The sequence below is a fragment of the Amblyomma maculatum genome, chromosome 4 (assembly GCF_055883805.1).
Source record: "Amblyomma maculatum isolate TAMU_Amacu chromosome 4, ASM5588380v1, whole genome shotgun sequence".
Classification (NCBI taxonomy): Eukaryota; Metazoa; Arthropoda; class Arachnida; order Ixodida; family Ixodidae; genus Amblyomma; species Amblyomma maculatum.
This window is the reverse complement of record NC_139347.1, coordinates 56,991,291-57,009,595: the sequence shown is the minus strand read 5'-3', so window position 1 is coordinate 57,009,595 and position 18,305 is coordinate 56,991,291. Positions and strand designations below refer to the sequence as shown.

At 41.2% G+C, this 18,305-nt stretch overlaps 1 protein-coding gene across 2 annotated transcripts; it reads left to right on the top strand.

Annotated features, from left to right (window-relative positions):
* Window positions 1-2,288: 2,288 nt before the first annotated feature.
* LOC146191119 (short-chain dehydrogenase/reductase family 16C member 6-like) lies at window positions 2,289-17,971 on the top strand. Of its 2 annotated transcripts, XR_014706608.1 has the most exons (7): window positions 2,289-3,053; window positions 5,924-6,163; window positions 6,875-6,981; window positions 10,278-10,430; window positions 12,436-12,561; window positions 14,676-16,104; window positions 16,157-17,971. XR_014706608.1 is itself a non-coding variant. In XM_084601602.1 (6 exons), the coding sequence occupies exons 1-6, from the start codon at window positions 2,742-2,744 to the stop codon at window positions 14,761-14,763; spliced, it is 1,026 nt and encodes a 341-aa protein (XP_084457728.1). In that variant the 5' UTR covers window positions 2,289-2,741; the 3' UTR covers window positions 14,764-17,971. The 2 variants fall into 2 exon arrangements, 1 of the variants encoding a protein (XP_084457728.1); XM_084601602.1 differs by having other exon boundaries at window positions 14,676-17,971.
* Window positions 17,972-18,305: the final 334 nt, after the last annotated feature.

The window sequence follows — 18,305 nt, the reverse complement described above, 5'->3', positions numbered from 1 at the left end:
GCGAAGAAACACAGCACAGGCGCACATTACCAACTGTTATATGGATCTGAACACGTACTTCCTCTTCACCACTCCTCCTCTTCTACACCCAAGTACATCTTCTCATCATCCTCTTCTTATATGCCAAGGAGATAGTAGCAATTTCTCCTCCGCAGAACATAAACATCGTCCAAGCATGACAGTCACCAATTCTACACTCACGTATCTCTACGCACCTCTCCTTTGCCCAGCAGCTAATACCACAATCGTCCCAGTGTACCACAACCATCATCCAAGCTGGACAGTCACAAAGTCCACCACATAGTCACACACTAGCAAACACGACCACACATATGCAGTAAGACATGACCATCCAAAACGCATCACTTGTGAAGTCCCTATATAAAGAAAAAACTGTAGCCTGCCCAGCATGTCTACGAAGCAACAACAACAACGTTAAAGATCCCCAGGTGGTTGAAATTACGCCGTAGCCCTCCACTACGGCTCCTCTTTCTATCTCTCCACTTTCACTCCCACAAGTGCGTCAGATACTGCGCCTTTCCCTTCCTGTGAACTTTATTATTATTATTATTATTATTATTATTATTATTATTATTATTATTATTATTATTATTATTATTATTATTATTATTATTATTATCATTATTATTATTATTATTATTATTATTATTATTATTATTATTATTATTATTCACAGTATGTAATAGAATAATAGTTCACAAGAAAGGAAGGCGCAGTCTCTGTCACACTTGTTCCAAGGGAGGAAGGTGGGAGTGAAAGCAGTGAAAGCGGAAAGAGAGAAAGGGGTGCCTTAGTGGAGAGCTCCGGAGTAATTTCGACCACCTGGGGATCTTTAACGTGCACTGACATCGCACAGACACGCAATGTTAGCGGGATAGCACCGAAACATTAAAGCAATGTTAGATGTTTTTTAGTCGAACGTTATTTTGATGTTCTTATAACGTCTTTTTTTTTTTTTTTTCTAACGTTTTAGCAATGTTAAATGTAAGCTCTAGCATAATGTTTCAATAAACATGTTATAACAACATATGTTTCAATAAACATGTTATAACAACAATTAATATGTACGCAACAAAATGTGACATTATATATGAAATGTTAAATAAAGTACCCCTGCACGAGCATGTAGGCCCACCACTCGTGAAGTCGCGATGGTGTTCATTTGAATGCAAAGAACACCGCGCAACTCTACACTCACCTCTGAACAAATAGCATAGAGGCATGCTTTTATATGTCCATCATGGATGGGTGTCCGATGAGTGAGCTTGCGGACAAAATTCAGAGCTATGCGTGCACTGTATGCCAGGCAGCATCTCATAGATTTAGTTACAAAAACCAGTTATAAAAAGAAAAAGACATTAATGGAAGAAGAGAGTTCAGAAGTGCCGGGACAGCGCTTGAAATACGTTTGCTATGTTGTCTTATATAATTCAAACATTATTCTAACTTGCAGAAGATCATATCATAACAACATTTCTCTGTATACTATCATAAATTGAAAGGTGCTTAGACAAAGTGAAACATTACATAATGTTACAGTAACTTTCAAAAGTCAACATTAGTATAATGTTTCTTTTGAATGTTCTACTAATGCTATTTTTATATCACAAAATGTTAGGTGACAATTATATATCATTATTCTAATTTTTAGTGCCACCATGGTCGTTTTTCAGGACAAGAAGCGCGCGCAGTGATGACAGTCTATCTGCTAACCATAATTTCTCGTTTCGATTAAGCACCGATAAAAAACGTTTTCAGTTGGAAAGTGAACATTATTATAGAAGATCATATAATGTAATTGAGGTGGCCATTCGGGACTTATATCCAACATTAAAATCAGTTGGTTTCCTGCTTTTCAAAACTGTTGAACATATTTGGACCAGTTGGAAAAGGCAGTTCTGTACGGCGTTTTTTTTTTTTTTTTTTTTTTAAAGATGCCTGTAGTATACCTGCTGTGGGATTCTCAAGTGAAGCGCATATGCGTCGTCTTCAAGTTGTTTTGTGCGGACAGTATGTGGACAGTTAATTAAACAGGTTTAATTGTGAGGTAGTTCTTCTTTCTTTTTTTTTTCTTTTTTTTCTTGTTTGAGAGCTGGCTATATATATGTGGCAGAGTAAATATGCATTTGTCTTACCATGCACAACCTCGTTATCACTGAGTTGCGATACAAGCCCAAGGATATAGTATCGGTGGTGTCAAGAGCGGTGCCGCGTGTTTATCCCAGTTTATCTTGCGCGCGCCAAGTACAGAATGGGAGTGGGGAGGGTGCCACCAAGGGCGCGAGAGCTGTAACTGACGCACTGACGCCTTCGCTCTTTCCTCGCAGCTCTGTGCGGCTGTGCGTTTTGTTTGCGCGTTCCCGCCGCCGCATTCTCCTTTTCCAGTCGCCTGTCTCTGCTCCTGCCGCGCGCTCATCCGACTCCGCGTCGTAAGCATTCTATATTTCCTTCCTGCGGCTGGCGCGCGTTTTGTGAATTCGACAACGAGTATCGTGTGCGTTTGGAAGTACTATATATATATATATATAAAAAAAAATAGCGCCGCGCTGGAGCTTCTCATCCCTAGCGCCTCCCCTGCGGAAACGACAAGTGCTTCTGCCAGCCCAAGAAACAACGGCGAAAGGAAGCGGGGCCTGCAGAAGCGTGCGTTGTGCGACAACATATCCGAACCTCAGCATTGGCGACATGACCAGCGACGCCGGCTAGCCCATGGTTCGTTCATGGTAGACTCGCACCACGACGGGCCCAATCACGACTGTGGCGGGAGCGGCGAATGTGCCAGCAGATCAAGTAGCGGCATGATACTCTACCTGTTCAACTGGCTGCTCTTCTTTGTCGAGCTCGCACGGCTGTTCGTGCGACTCGCTTTCACGTTTTCTGAGGTGCTGTACCGTGCCCTCGTGCCGAAGCCGAGGAAGGACGTGTCGAACAGTGTAGTTGTCGTGACTGGAGCTGCGCGCGGACTGGGTCGCGAGATCGCCCGCGTCTTCGCCAACCTTGGCGCCAAAGTCGTCTTGTTGGACATCGATCAGGTGAGTTCGTGTCTTTTTAAATTAGCGCAGCTCATTTTGTTCTCGTTTCAAGAACGTCGTGTTTTGCGTCGTATATATGACACCGGTCTCCAATAAACTTGTCGTGCACCCCTCTAGCGCGACCACTGTCGTGACCTGCAGTTGATTCTTTTCAGGGGTGTGTTGATCGGAACGAACTGATATCCATTGATCTTTTTGCGGGCGTTATCTTGAACTGAAGTTGTTTTGAAGCACTGTGCTCGCAGCACCGTTCTTTCTTTGAATATGTAAAAACAATTCATCGGTTATGCAAAACGTAACTTGAATGTGAATGTTTAAAAGTGTAGAACCACTTGGAACCACCTCATTCGCGATTTCTTTGTCAGTGTTGCCCCACCCCCTCCCCACTTTTCTTTCTCTTTCTTTCTTTTTTTTTTTTTTCGATCCTTATCCGTATTGATTGAGCACGGTTACAAGTGCCTTACAATTCTTGGTGCATTTTCGCCGTTCGCCTTCATTGCTGCCGCAGTCATCCCTAATTTTTTCGCTGCTATTTGCTGCTGCGCAGCGTATTAGACCTTTTTGTCAACATCGAAGTGCGTTTTCTCTTTTTTGTGATTCGTACCTTTCCTGCTGGATGCTAGCACACTCACGGAGCTCTATCAGTCCCCCAGCGCTCTTGGCCTTGAGTGAACGAGGAAGAAATCTTCGAGCCAGCTCGTTCGATGAGGCGATTTTATGGTGCTTTTCTTGTTCAACTTTTTTTTCTTGCTTTGCGCGGCAGCAGCTTTTTGCGTCATAGACCACTATTTTTATGCGCCATGTTTGGTAGCGTTCAAAGTTGCTTGCGACATTTGTGTGTGTGTTTGTGTAGGATCACACTGGCACTGGCAGAAGTCTCAAGGGGGGATGGGGGGGGGGGGGTCTGTTGAAAAATAAGATCTTCTCCCAAGTCCAAATGCTGCAAAAACGTTGACCTGTTTTCTTGTTTCTGTGCGTAAAGATAATCTTAAACTTGATCAGCGGAAACTTTTGTGGCAGTTCTGCAGGTCTTTTGTGATGTGACCGTTTTGGAAATCTAATGCCATATGTGCACTGTACATATTCAGTTCTTAGAGCCTTTTTTGTGGCCTGGCCATCATTCATCATATTCTCGCTGTTTTGGGGGCACATATTAGCTGGAGCATGTGAGAAAGTACAGATGACTGCAGTTGTTTTTGGAATTTGTCTCCAGGCCAAGTGTGGGCAACAGTTGAGGCACTAACTGCTGCCCATGTAGCCCAATAAAGATGTCTAGCTGTGGCACGCAGGTGACAGGCAATGCTTCCGTGTTCTGAAAACATTTGTAACCTACTGCACATGCACTAGTTGTTATTCAGCAACTGTCTACTCAAAAGGTTCGAATGCGCGTACATAAATACACTTCTGTAATTATTTTTCATATCACAGGCTTGTAATATTACACACATGTCGCTAAGAAACGTTCTTTCCCCTTCAGGCACACAGAAGTATTGCTGATACAGATATTTCTGTGTGCCTGCCTGAAGGGGAAAGGACTTTTCTTGGCGACACGTGTGTAATATTACAAGCCTATGTATGACATGATAAATTATTACAGAAGTGTATTTATGTATGCGCATTCCTTCAAAATAAATAGTTGTGAGTTAGTACCTGGTCTGGTGCCACAAGAAGTATTTCACTTTTAAAGCATGAACCAACTAGTCCTGAAACAAACATTGCTAATGAGCCTTCAAGCTTTAAAAAAGCAGGCATGGAGAGAATACAGTTTGCACATGCAATGTGCAAAATAAAATCCAGTTGTCAGATATGGTACAGCAATTGTTTTGATGAACTATTGTTGCACTAGAGATAAATGTGAATGTGTTATACGTACCTACCCGTGTCAAAACTCCTAACATCAATGTTTGACTGTAATACAAAATAAATTGTGAACAACTAAGCGACCTAAAATAGTGATTCAAATGATTTTAAGAAATTCTAGGAACCAATGCTTTAAGCACCATTTCATTCGAGAAGCAATCACCATTATAATAAGTTCACTTTAGGATATCACAAAAATGTTGACTAGTTTTGTATTTAATACTGAAGTAGTGTATTATAAATAATATTTCCAAGACTGTTAGTGAGCCTATGAAGGCCTTTTTAGATTCATTTGCCTATTATAATAGAAATAGATGGTATCTACCATCTACACATGTCTGACTGCAATGTGATAGCAAGTGCGGCCTTGTTGCTGGCTAGCAAAAATTATGATAGTAAAATAGTTAATTTGCCGACTTTTCTTCTTTTACATCATTTTGAAAGTAATTTTAAAACATACTTGGTGAGGATTCTTAATGCACCTCAAATGAGTGAGGTGTGGTAAAACCTCATTAATTTGAGATTATTTACATTATAACTGTGGTTTGTTTGAATTAACAGCTTTAGTCCCATCAGCATTGAGTGCAATAAAAAGTCACTCTTAATTCAAACTCTGCATTATTTGATGATATTTTATAGAATTTCAATTACTCAGTGCACTGTAAATAAATCAATCATGCTATTGCCAGACAGTCGACAGTAATGGATAATGGAATTGATTTCGTGCTGCCTGCTCTATGGTCCACTTTTCATTGGCTCTGCAAAACACAGAACTGGCTGTTCACTAATTCTGCAAGGCACAATTTCGGGATGTCGGGACTTGTTTCGAGCTGCCCAGTGCCCTATTCATCAAAACTCGATCAATGATGATGTGGTCCATACAAAAGAAAAAAAAGTAAATTATTCCAGAAATTGGATTACAGTGGCTTTCATAATGCTAATTGATATGCATGATACTTGGTATGGGTTGTGAAGTGGCCCTAATAGCTTGTTTTTGTCTCAACCTGCAGGCACGAAACAATGAGCTGGCCAAGACAATTCGGGCAACAGGAGGCAAAGGCTTCTCCTTCACTTGTGATGTCACAGATGAAGACCAAGTGAAGAACATAGCTCAAAAGATTGGGCGGCTTATTGGAGATGTAGACATCCTAGTGAATAACGCAGGCATCGCCCAGGCCATGCCCATTCTCAACATGAACCCAAATCAGGTTCGGCGTACCATGGAAGTCAACACTCTGTCGCACTTCTGGGTGAGTTGTCCAAGTGTACTGGCCTTGCATGTCAGCTGAGCATCTTTGACAGGTTTTTTTTCTGCTTTAATTATATGTGGCTTCTGCTGTATAAGCAATACTGGTGCTGCTGATAAGGTTTATGAAGGCTCTGCTGGCTAATGGCCCCAAGATAGTCTGCCTGCTGCGGTGGCTCAGTGGTTATGGCACTTGACTACTCAACCCAAGGATGCGGGACCGAATCATAGCTGCAGTGGCCACTTTTCGATGGAGGCGGTGCACGTTGAAGAACCCCAGGGGGTCGAAATTTCCTGAGCCTTCCACTACAACCATAGCCTTAGTCACTGTAGGACATTAAACCCTATAAAGTAAACCTAGATACTCTTTATAAGGAGAAAAAGACACAGCTGAATTCATGCATCCTGGTTGATGTGGTGTATTCTTTTATGTTCTATATTTTAGCTGCTGCTGGTTCGCTAATTTGTAGTAGTGGCTGCGTGCCCTTTTCATGGTGGTCCCGGATTAAAAGAAAGACCCCTTAACATTAACCCCTTTAGACCTGAGCAGTTTTTGTTTCTTTTCTTTTTTCTTTTTTTTTTCCATCCTGAGTGACTTCAGAAACTATAACACTCTTTCGCAGACTGTAGGGCTGGTTGCAGGCAAAAGTTTTTCCACAAGCATGCTGGACTAATTATCGTAACACTCTTTACGCTTGTCGTTTGCTGGCTGCAGATGATCCAGGAGTTTCTTCCCAAAATGCTGGAGCGCAAGCGAGGCCACATAGTGGCTGTTTCATCCCTTGCTGGACTTGTGGGAGCAGCCAACTACACTGAGTACTGGTGCGTGTCAAAGCTTATTTCCTGCCTACATCTTCCTAGCTTTCACACAGAATTCAATAGAATGGCTTTAAAAAGCAGTTTGAAAACCTGGACCTGATGCCTTTTCTGAAGGTTGTACGTTAAGGTACTATGAAATCTTATTTACAAAAGCTACAAGGCCTGCATGAACAATCAGTATTCCATCATTCCTCTCCACTATGCAAAAATATTTAAGCTAGCTGCACTAACACCGAAAATATTGGCAGCCAAAAATAATACTCCTTCGTTACCTCCTACACTCAGCGCAAGGTGGCGCATTAGGAAAAAAAGATAAAGAAAATGTGAAAATGGTTCTTGCCATGAGGCAACAGCAGAGCTATTCAAGCAACTTTGCCCTTTCTTTATACCCCATTTCGACTTAGTGACCAGTGTACTGACGTGAGAAAAAAAGCAGTGCAAAAAAAAAAAAAAAAAGTAGAAAACAGCAACCATCAAAACTGAAACCAAAACTACATTTTTTGCTTCCTCAAAAGATGGGGAATATTTTGATCAAGGCATACACCTTGGAGCAAAAGTGGACAGACCTGTGTGAACCCCTATGATTGCTCTTTTTTTTTCTGTGTAAAAAGGTGCGCCAGACAAAATTGCTTAGACTAGATGGCAAGTGTATTTAGGAGGGTACCTTATGCATATCTCAGAATTAACCAGAAACAGCTGGCGGGCAGTTTTCTCAAAGCGCATGGTAAAATGTTCGACGCGCTGTGATAAAATTGCCTTTTGCTCACGACTGTACATAGTTGCTGTCTCGGAACTGTTTTAACTCCCAATTCATTCTAAAGCTTCACTGTTTGAAAAAGCAAAGAACATTATGGTCAAATTGAAATGCAGTAAGTAAATCCCTGTGTGCAGTATGATGGACATTGTTCTTCTGGGAACAGCATTGTAGTTTGCTTTGATTATTATTATTATTATTTTTTTTTTTTTCATATGCGCTTGAGCAGCTTCTTAATCTGAACAGAGCTCCAGAAACATTTTTGCTACCTACAAAAAATTTGGGATGGAAAGGGATATGACAGTGATTTACGCTAGAATAAACTGGCTTACTATGTCGCAGGACTTCCATCCAAATTTTGTTTTCCTCTACAATAAGTTGCCAGTGCCATAAAGGGAGGTAAAAGGTTTACCTCCAGGGCTCGGGCAGGCCTTGTGAAACTATTTCAAAGGCCCTTGAAACTCCCCTAAATTTTGATGCACTTAATAAATTGAATCGGCGCCAAGCTGGTTTATCTCTGCAAAGTTATGCTAAGTGGTTACTAGCAGTGCTTTTCAGAGGAAAGAGTAGAAGACAGAGAGAGGATGGATAAAACCCTAAGCAACAGCATGGCACAGTGCAGGCCAGTGTCTCGAGGGGCCTGCTTTTCTTGTCTCTTCAAGATGCGCTTCCTTGTCCCATCCATCTTTCCTCCTTTTTTGTATATGTTTTCTTGTTTCCTCACACTGTTCCCCTCTTATACAAGCGACCTGCTGTGAATAAACTGGCTTTAAAGTGGAACCTCTTGAGAGGGCATCATTTTGCATGTGAAATTTTTTTAAAGGCTTTTTTTCCTATCCTCCCCCTTTCTTCCACTGTTGCCTCTAAGAAATACTGTCTTATTTTCAACAGCAGTTACAGTGCCTCAGTTTCATTGGGCACGGGCAATGTCACGGCACCATTTTGCTTTTACGGTTTAGGGTGTACCATGTGGATTAGAATGGCAGATTAAAAGTGCAGAATGCGTGTTAAATTGAGCCTGTCTGAATAAAATGTGGATTATTGGGAGTGGGTGAGAGGGGAGTTGAGCAGTTCACATAGAGCAGAGTGCGTGTTGTGCAAGAAGATGCACTGTCATGGTATGAAGACAGGGAGTGAAACATTATTGGGAAGTCAGCTAGAAAGCTCGAAGCATGTCTCCAAGTCAGTAGCACCTGGAAGCAGCTATGCTATTGGAAATTTTATGCGTACCAGTAAACAAATGCACAAACTGTTTTCGAGTGATCCGGAGGATTCTACAGGAAGTCGGCAGGTGCATCTGAAATGAAATCATTGGAGGTGGATCTCGAGAACTTGTGCGGAAAAAAAAAAATGTGGGTAGATATTGCTAAACTATTGCGGGAGCCAGCTGCTAGTTTCTTCGAGGATGGTGAAATTCAGAATGACATCATTATCCTTGCAAAGGCTAGCAGCTTTTGCCGAAAGGCCAGAGAAAAGGAAGCAGAGATGGTGACTGCGAAGAGTGAAATCATGGCTGAGCGAGTCAGGTTATCCTTTATGTGTGTGGTCTAGGTTTCTTTCTCTCATCGATTCTTTCTCCTCGTAGCCTTGAAATCCTGGACATTTAATTGAATTTTGGGTCAAATATTTTATGGCAACCCTATTTACTTCATATATAGTATGAGCTAATACACCTACGGCTTGGCCATCTACAAATGTCAAGCACCAGACAGGACAAAATTTGCACCTGCTGGAAAAACCATTGTATTCTTGGCATGCACTGAAACTGGAAACCAATTTTCTATACTATAAAGGCTAGTGTTGCAACTTTTGCGTAGTGAATGGGTAGCAGATCATCCAGTTTTAAGTTTTTATATGTGATTTTCTCTGGAAGAGTGAAGCAGGTGAGTGGGAGGTGCTTGCACTCGTCAGAGAACTGGTGGGTTTGTAGTATCAATGATGTTTGAACCTGGTACATCTTGAGCAAGAAATGACATTTAAATTTTGTGCACAAACCTTGAGAAACTACGGCAAAAATGTTACAAACTCTTTTATTCATTGAATGTGTTGATTTATTCACATAACGACTTACTGTGACACGAATGAGTTAAGAGAAGTGTAATCGACACCGTGACAACAGTTTGCAGTCACGGTCATGATATGCAAGGACTCAATATATTAAACATAATTCTTCAGCTGAAAATGTTAGATTTTTTTATTTGTGCCAATCTCGAATGTTCCTTACAAAAATCTGAAATTTTGAAAATTTCGGCCTTACTGCATCTTAATTTGCGCTTGAAGAGGATATGGCTTAGTCATTGTGCCATTGCTGAGACTTCGACAAGTGGCATTTTATACACTGTTCTTTCGTGCTCTTTGGTGCATTGACTTTGTTGCCCGTCGTGCTAGTGTTATGCAAGAAATGACCTCTAGTATTTGCGCTTTTGTTGTGAATTCTCACTGTGGGAAAAAGGTTAAAGAAAGCATGTCACTGTTAAGTTTCCATCTATATATGGGCCAGCTTTCTTGCCTGCTCACATTTTTTTCTTTGTGGTGTGCAACACAGCGCATCGAAATTTGCCGTGATGGGATTGATGCTGTCACTCGATCGAGAGCTGTCACTGACGGAGGCTGGTCGGACAGTCCGCTTGACCACTGTCTGCCCCGCTGTGCTCTCCCGAGATTTCTCTCACATGGGGTTGCCTTACCTCAGTGCCTGGTGAGTGATGTGTCAGTAGCATGACCTGTTTTCATTTTAGGTGCAGCATACTAGTAGAGACCAGTGTAGCAAACAGAAAGATTTCATGGGGGGGGTGCTTGTCCTGACAAATAGCGAGCAAAGCAGCGGCACTGCTGTGCTACTCACCTTGCTGTGACGTTCTTGAGTTTGTCTGTAAACAAATTTGGTAGCTTGCGTTTCGCTGCATGCCTGGTAAATTTAACAGTGGAATATCTCTTTTTGGCCTGCTGTGGTAGCTCAGGGGACTGCTGAACCCAAGGACGCGGGATCGAATCTCGGCTGTGGGGGCCGCTTTTCAATGGAGGCGAAAAGCAAGGCGCTTGTGTACTCTGCTATGTCAGCGCATGTTAAAGAACTCCAGACGGTCGATATTTTCGTAGCCCTCCACTACAGCGTCTCTCATAGCCCTAGTCGCTTTGGGACGTTACCTTACAAACCAAACCAAACCTATTTTTTTTTATTGCCCATCTAGTGTCTTGACTGTTTTTCAGGTGCAGCAATGCGAACACTCAAACGCCATTGTAATCTACCAGTTCCTGGCCGTGCTGAAATTGCATTATTTGAAGCCGGGCTGAAGAACAACATCTCTGGGCACACTCAGAGCCTGCTGCACTGTCTCTTCTAGTTCATTGTATCTCAAGAATTCATCCTTGTTTGTTTGTTTGAGCACAGTTTGTTTTACTCTACCTTTTTGACACAAATCAATGAAGAGTGGGATGCTCTTACCTGCTTACAGTTGGTTTGCATTAAAAGAGTCGATGCAACCGAGTAACTAACCTTTTGCACTGCAGTACCTTGGCTGAATTTTACATAGTTTGTGGCTTAGCCATTATATCCGTAAGCATATGCTTACAGGATAACATGGGGCCTTGGCAATTACATTTTTGTGTTGCCAAAATGATAGTGTGCTGTAACAGTGAAATTTAAATGCATGTTAGGCAATTTCAGTTGCAACTTACGTGCGGCCACTACCTTGGCTTCTTAGAAGCCCAACAATGACTGCTCTTGGGGAAGAAATTTGCAATTTATCTCACTGTCTGTAGAAAAAGCTTTTTATTATTTGTACCCTTCACTTCACTCTTAACTTGGTGCCTTGATCACAGTTACGTCTTAAAATTGTCACTTGGCGGCCAGCTGAAAGAGGCATGATGACACATGGTATTTAGAAAATTTGATGGCCGCTGACCTAGTGTGAGTGCTCTGTTCTGTGTAGCTGTCAACTTCTTCATTTAATCATTCCAAATGTCAACAAGTATTAGGCGGTGTACAGAACTCTATTGCTCATTAGTGTGCATCTGTAGTATCTTCTTGCTGAAGTTGGAACCACATAACTAATAGAACTACCAGTATATAATATGTAGGTTACTGTCCCCATTCAAGATTGATCTGGACCACTGAACCTAAGGGCACGGGATCAAATTCCGGCCATGGTGGCCGCTTTTCGATGGAGGCTAAAAGCAAGACGCCAGTGTACTGTACGTGCGATGTCGGTGCACATTAAAGTACCCCAGGAGGTCGGAATATTTGGCGCCTTCTTCTGTCTCGTCCCTCACAGCCTGAGTCACTTTGGACGTTAAAGCCTAAAAACCAACACATTTAAAATTGCATATTTCAAGTGGCTTCGTAAGCCCACAACCTAAATATATATTTGATATAAGCCGTGGGTAAGTGGCGAACACTGGGAACTGTCTGTACATTAGGAGGGGTATGGCTGCATTACAGTACTTAATGCTCATTATTGCGCTGTCTGGATACTGTTCTTCGTGTAGATTTCCCTTTAACTATTTGTACAAATCATTGGTGTGGCACTTCAGCTTGGATGCACTCTGGCACACTGCACTGGACTGCTTTGCGTGTGCAAAGACCTATATGTGTCCTTTATACTTGCAACTTTTTCCAAAGCAGCCTGGAATCACAGTGGTCTGTCGCGAGGGCAGCATGAAAACCGTCAAACCTGTCCGTCTGAACTCTCCTTAATGGCCAGGTTCCCACGGATCTTCCCTCCAGTGGACGCTAAGGCGGCGGCACGGGAGGTAGTGAGTCGGATACTTCGGGACCAGGAGCTTATTGTGCTACCAGCGAGCTTCAGCGTCATCCTCAAGCTGTCCCAGTGAGTGCTGCTGCTATCACTGTAGCCGATTGGAAAAGAACATGGACACAGAATTTTATATATTTTAATTTTATAATTATTAACATGGACACAGAATTTTAGCAGAACAAATGTACAAAATATGTGTGGCTTTTGAATAACACACTGCTATATACATTAATTGGTTAATAATTGAAGAAGACTAGGTCTTTCTACTGCCATCAGTGCCTGTGAGTATTTTTGTTATTTGGATATATAAACGTACATCAGTAAATATACAGAACTACTTATCAATAAAGGGCACTCGTTTTTTTTTTTTAAGAAGTAAGAAAGACTAGTCCCGTTCTTACTGCTTTGCTTCTACCTTGTTGGTATAAAGTTCAAAATTTTTTTTTATTATTATTATTTTATACTATGGGTACTGTTAGTATGTGCCTCAGGCAACAATCAGGTGCAGACATCGAAAAGTTTGCACAATCTGAACTTCATGCTAGAACAAACTAATTAGACTGAGCAGTTTTATTCAGGTGCATTTGGTGAGTCCTGATGTGTTGCCAAAAATTTGTTAGGCAGTTTTTATAAGTTTTCTTTTTTTTACGTTTTCATGAGTGCTAAGGGAGGAGACACTAAAAGCAATAAAAATTAAAAGATGGCTAGGTGATAATAGGCAGGTAATGCAGTATGTGAAGCATAATTTATGCAATAAATTAGTTGGTAGTTTGCGCTTCATGTTGCGAGGTATCTTCATGTGTTTTTTTTTTTTTCTTTTTCCCCCTCTGTGTATGTGTGTGAAGACATAGTGTAGCAAAGTAAATACCAAATTCATAGCAAGTGTACTGCAGAATGTGGTTTCCCTGTTTACTGCTTTTTAACCATCATTAATTACTAGTCATCTTTATCTGGGAACAGAACTTATTCTATTTCTTTAAGCATGGTTATGTCCTTTATCTGCCTGCTGGACACTCGGTACAAGACATTTTTCATTTGGGCATGTATAGTCACATGACTTGATACATGCTGAAATGAAAAATGCATTGCATAAGATAGCAGCATTTTAGGTGTACTAAGTTCAACACTAGAGAAGAATGCTGTGCATTAACTTGACTGTGCCAACTGGTGACCCTGCCACGATGCTTTTTATTGTGCTAAAATAGCAATGCTGCTAGCACCTGTTTGCTATCAGCTTAGTGTGTTGCTTATCATTGCTTACTCATTTCCTTTCACGGTTCAGAGATGTCTGTCTGCAGTTATCTCAAGTCATCAGCAGCACACACACTGACAAGTCAGAGTGGTCACAGGACATATTCTCACTGTCTGCATTAATGTAACCAAATAAAGAACCACCTTCAGCCTTCCGAAAATTGGATGCAGCCAAGTACATCTTTTCTTTTTATTTTGTACCAGATGACGCAGTCATTTGCACACATTTTTAACCACCCTGACCAGGCACCAAAATACACTGTCAAGCACTACATATCTCTCTCCAGAAAGTCAGTCAAGCCATCCTTATTAAAAGGGGAGCCTGCAGACCCCATTCAAAACTTTGAAAATTTGGTACACCTCTGCATTGCTTGTATTTTTCTCAGTTTTCAGATTATATTTTGTCCCACCTTTATGCATTCTTTTTTTCTTCTGTCTTCATGCTGTATTCTGACCGCATACATGTGCCTCTGTTCCAAGAGTTTACAATTGATAGTTGCACTGATACAAACATGTAACTGCGCTCTTGATTTATTATTGGAGATGTGCTGTTTCAATGGTCTCTGATCCATACTCACAGCTACCTGTAAGTAAATAAAAGTGCTCAAACGGTCTTAAGTACACTGTGCACATGCATATATATAAAATAAATTGGTGTAATTAGATGCAGTGCATCAAAATAAATAGAAGTAGTGTAAGTGAGCTCACCGTGATTCACCCGTGTGCCTAGTGTGCAAGGAAACTATAGCATTACCAAGACATCTAGAAGTGATTGTACCGGGATTCCTTGCGATGATGGAGCTCCCAGTGAGCAGAATGAAAAGACTACATGTGCGGCAGTCAGTCGCATTCACAATTTTTGAAAACAAAAGGAAACAGGCAGGGAACACTGAGCGGCATTCTCATCCACATTCTTGCTGTGTGCATTTTTCTAGGGTACTTCCCCACAGCGTGGGCAAGATAGTGCAAGAGTATCTCGATTACATGGTGAACCCAATGACTGATGGTGGCACAACCTTCTGAGGAGCTTCGTGACCACTGCCATTTTCGTGACGATCGCCGTTCGTCCAAAATTGGTGCGCAGCATGGTTCATGCAAGGTGTCGGCTCATTCCACGTGGCATTCCTCGCCAGGTCACTCCTCCTTTCAATTGACTTCAACACGTGTGGTTTGTACAGTGTGTGAATATGATATCCATTGAATGTAACACAGTTGGTAATGCTGGCAGGTGCAACGTAACTTGACGAAGACCTAACCAGCATACTGTGCAGTGTGCTGTATGTTTGTGCATTTGCTTTTGACCTCTTTCCCATAGTGGGTCACTGGTGCATATTTTTGCCAGCATCGTACAGTCGCTTCATATAGGACTATTGGTAGCACCCGCTATAGGTGTTTGCTCATGTATGGCCTGTGGCTGTCACCACATCAAAAAAACAGTCAAGACTGATTGGGTTGCTTGTGCAATTTAGAGTAAAATAGCTTATGCTAGGATACTTAACATCTTGTGTGCAACGAATGCTGTGGTTTGGGATGGAAATGCAAAGTTTTGCTAGCTAATGGTAATGCCAGAAAGAATCTGGATATGTGCTTTCTTTTTAGCACGAGCAGCTGTATGAGTGCTTACAATCTGCTTAAGTGGTTGACACCTTGGCAGCTAAAAATTGGCATAAACACAGCATATGAGATGTGAATGTCGCAGTACTTATGGTGTCTTATTGTTCAAGATATGTATCCCTAAAAGGTTTGCCTTTTGAAATGAGAAGACCTATTGCAGTTTTGTTAGTTATTCTCTTGAGTAGGTTGCAGCCATGTCATATGGAGCACATGACACTACGGGGAATCCTGTTCCTCAGACTTTCTTACCATGACTGTGCAATTTGAGTTATTATTCTAGAATAATAACGGAAGATTCTTTAACCAACCTTATTCAGGCTTCGTTCATGTGCTTCTTCTAGTGAACTTTGGCCTCTGAACAATATAGAAATGAGAATATCTTGCTTTTCTCTAATTGTTCTCTATTGATCTCGTTTTGTTCTTGCAATGAGACAAATATTTCAGACTGGTTTGTGCAATAGTGCAGACTGCAACTCAGGAAGGCTTGCTTAAAAATGTAGCAAGTGAGTACGAATGAAGTATGTTCCTCAGAGGTTTCTCAAAAAATAGCAACTGTGTACTCGTGTTGTTGAATTGTTTGCATATTTTATCATTGTTTACTTGTATATTCTCTCCACTGTTCTTGTTACTGCCAGGGTGCCCTGTCTTTGTTTGAATTTTTATTTTGTTGGTTTGCCGGTGCTGTGTGGTAGTATGTTTGAATAAGTCCAGGTTCAGAATAGTATGCGAATTTGTTGTTCTGATGCACAGGTTTCTGAATGGATGGTTCTTTGTACCTCGAATTTGTTGTACTGATGCACAGGTTTCTGAATGGATGGTTCTTTGTATCTCTTTTCCTTGTATGGATTGTTTTGTTTTCTTATATTTCCATGAAAAGCTGAAACAGTGCAAGCGAGGAGAGAGCTTGTTTTATGAGCCCTTTATATGTGGCTCTACTACTAAACATTTATTTTTATTTTTAAAATGCTTTAAACATTCTGTTGTAAGGCTCATGAGAATGCTAACTTGTTCAATATAATTAAAATATAGCTTCAATGCACGTCAGGATTAAAAAGTTAATGACATAAGGATACATGGATTCATATCTTTGAATAACTGTTGAACCCAAATGTTCACATTTAACTCTATAAGGATTCAATGTGACATTAATCTGATATGCAAAAAATCACAACAGGCAATCTTATTTGTGACCTGCAAGATAATATGTATTGCATCCGGTGTGGTGGTGTGCGCCTTTCACAGACGAGGCACTTGCCGGCCACCTATCAGCACACTGCTTGCTTAGCACCACTAGCTCTACTCCGCTTCACGTCAAGCCACTGTAAACACTGCTTTAGAACGGTCCGCTGATGATTGTAAGATGTTTAATCCGGTTACCAGTACAGTACGTAAAGCTAAAATGCAACTGCTTTTTGCAACGCCTTACACTTGGGAAGCACGCTATTTGGGTGGAGCCACCTCTGGACTTTGGGTAGTTCACATTGGTTTCACCGCATTACAACAATGTGTTGCGAAGAATAAGTGCAGGAGAGCGAAGGCCACCGTCATAGATGCCCTGCATTCACCTTGCCACTCAATTTCAGAAGGTGCCCAAAGCCGAGAAGACAATGCATCTTCATGTGTGAAAAGTGATCAAAGAGTGCTGTTAGGAGAAGCACCACTTGCATGGTCATAACATATGGTTCACTATATTGAAAGGGTAATAAAATTGTGCCCTGTCCTCAGCACGACATTCCTATACTTCTACACAGGATTTTCAAGGGGGAACAGTCGTATGTCCGATATAGCTAGTAAATCAAAACATTTAATTAAGTTTGATATGACTATGCTCGAATATATATATATGTGAAATGCCAGTGTCTTGTTGGCTTTCTGCGGGCGTTGCACGAGTTAGCACAAATGGGCTTTAGAATGAATTATTTGCAATGTGCACCATTGTTTGTGATGGGGTAAATGTACAAAGGCTCATTAGTGGCGTTTTCATTCCATTTCCTTCGCGGTCTTAATTGAAAATGCTACCTTTTATGGCATTTATGTCACAATTTAAGGTTGACAAGTGTACTCCAGCGGTGCCAAAATACTGCTCGTCGAAGAGTGGTCCTTCATAATACTTTGTAGAAGAAAGTGTCAGACTCAACAGATCTTTGTCATGAAAATTTTTATTTCCTGCTAGGTTCACATTGTATTGATGTTTCTAAGCTGTATAGGTAATGGGGAATGTCGCCATTTTGCCACATACTTTTTGTGTGTCTGACTGGCAGAGTGTCTCGATGGCTGTGGCATGCTTGGCAACTGGTCTTGAGTTTATGGTTCAATTCTGGCCATGTGACCACATTTCAATAGTGGGAAAATGCAAAAACATGGTTGTGTACTGAGATTAACTGCTTGTTAAAGACTCCCTATTGGTAGAAATAATAGAGAACTCTCCACTGCATTGTGCTTCATAGCCCTCAACATTGATTTTCTTTTTTGTGATTAATTTGTAACTGGCTCAGTAAGATGTCTGTATGTCTGCCTTTAAATGGGAGCAACATTCTTTGTGGTAATTTTCAGAAATAGTGTGTGAATGTCTGCCATAAGTGAATGCAATTTCACTTTGCAAGGAATGCTTTTATAGCCAAGGAAATGTGTTTATGCTAATGATGTTAATTTACATATTGGTTCACTTTCTTGGCTAATCCATAACTAGTAGGCCTGTAGTTTCATTGAGCTAGCCCTATTTGCCTTGAATTATTCAGTATTTATCAGTATTACCTTTGGGAAACAATGTTATTGTTATCATGAAAGTTCAGACATTAGTGGTTGTATTTCACACAGCCTGTTCTACTGCTATGCACGTTTTATTGAGTGGTACAGTCAAGTATACTTTACAAAATACAACATTTATTTCTTTCTTTTATAACTACAGTACAGCTTGTGGGAGCCTTATGTGGCAAAGTATCAAGATATTT

Excerpts from the sequence above, each read along its gene's own strand:
- LOC146191119 (XM_084601602.1), top strand. The coding sequence starts at position 2,742 with ATGGTAGACTCGCACCACGACGGGCCCAATCACGACTGTGGCGGGAGC. Across the intron at positions 6,982-10,277 it reads GCCAACTACACTGAGTACTG|CGCATCGAAATTTGCCGTGA; the intron begins GTGCGTGTCAAA and ends TGTGCAACACAG. Across the intron at positions 12,562-14,675 it reads GTCATCCTCAAGCTGTCCCA|GGTACTTCCCCACAGCGTGG; the intron begins GTGAGTGCTGCT and ends GCATTTTTCTAG.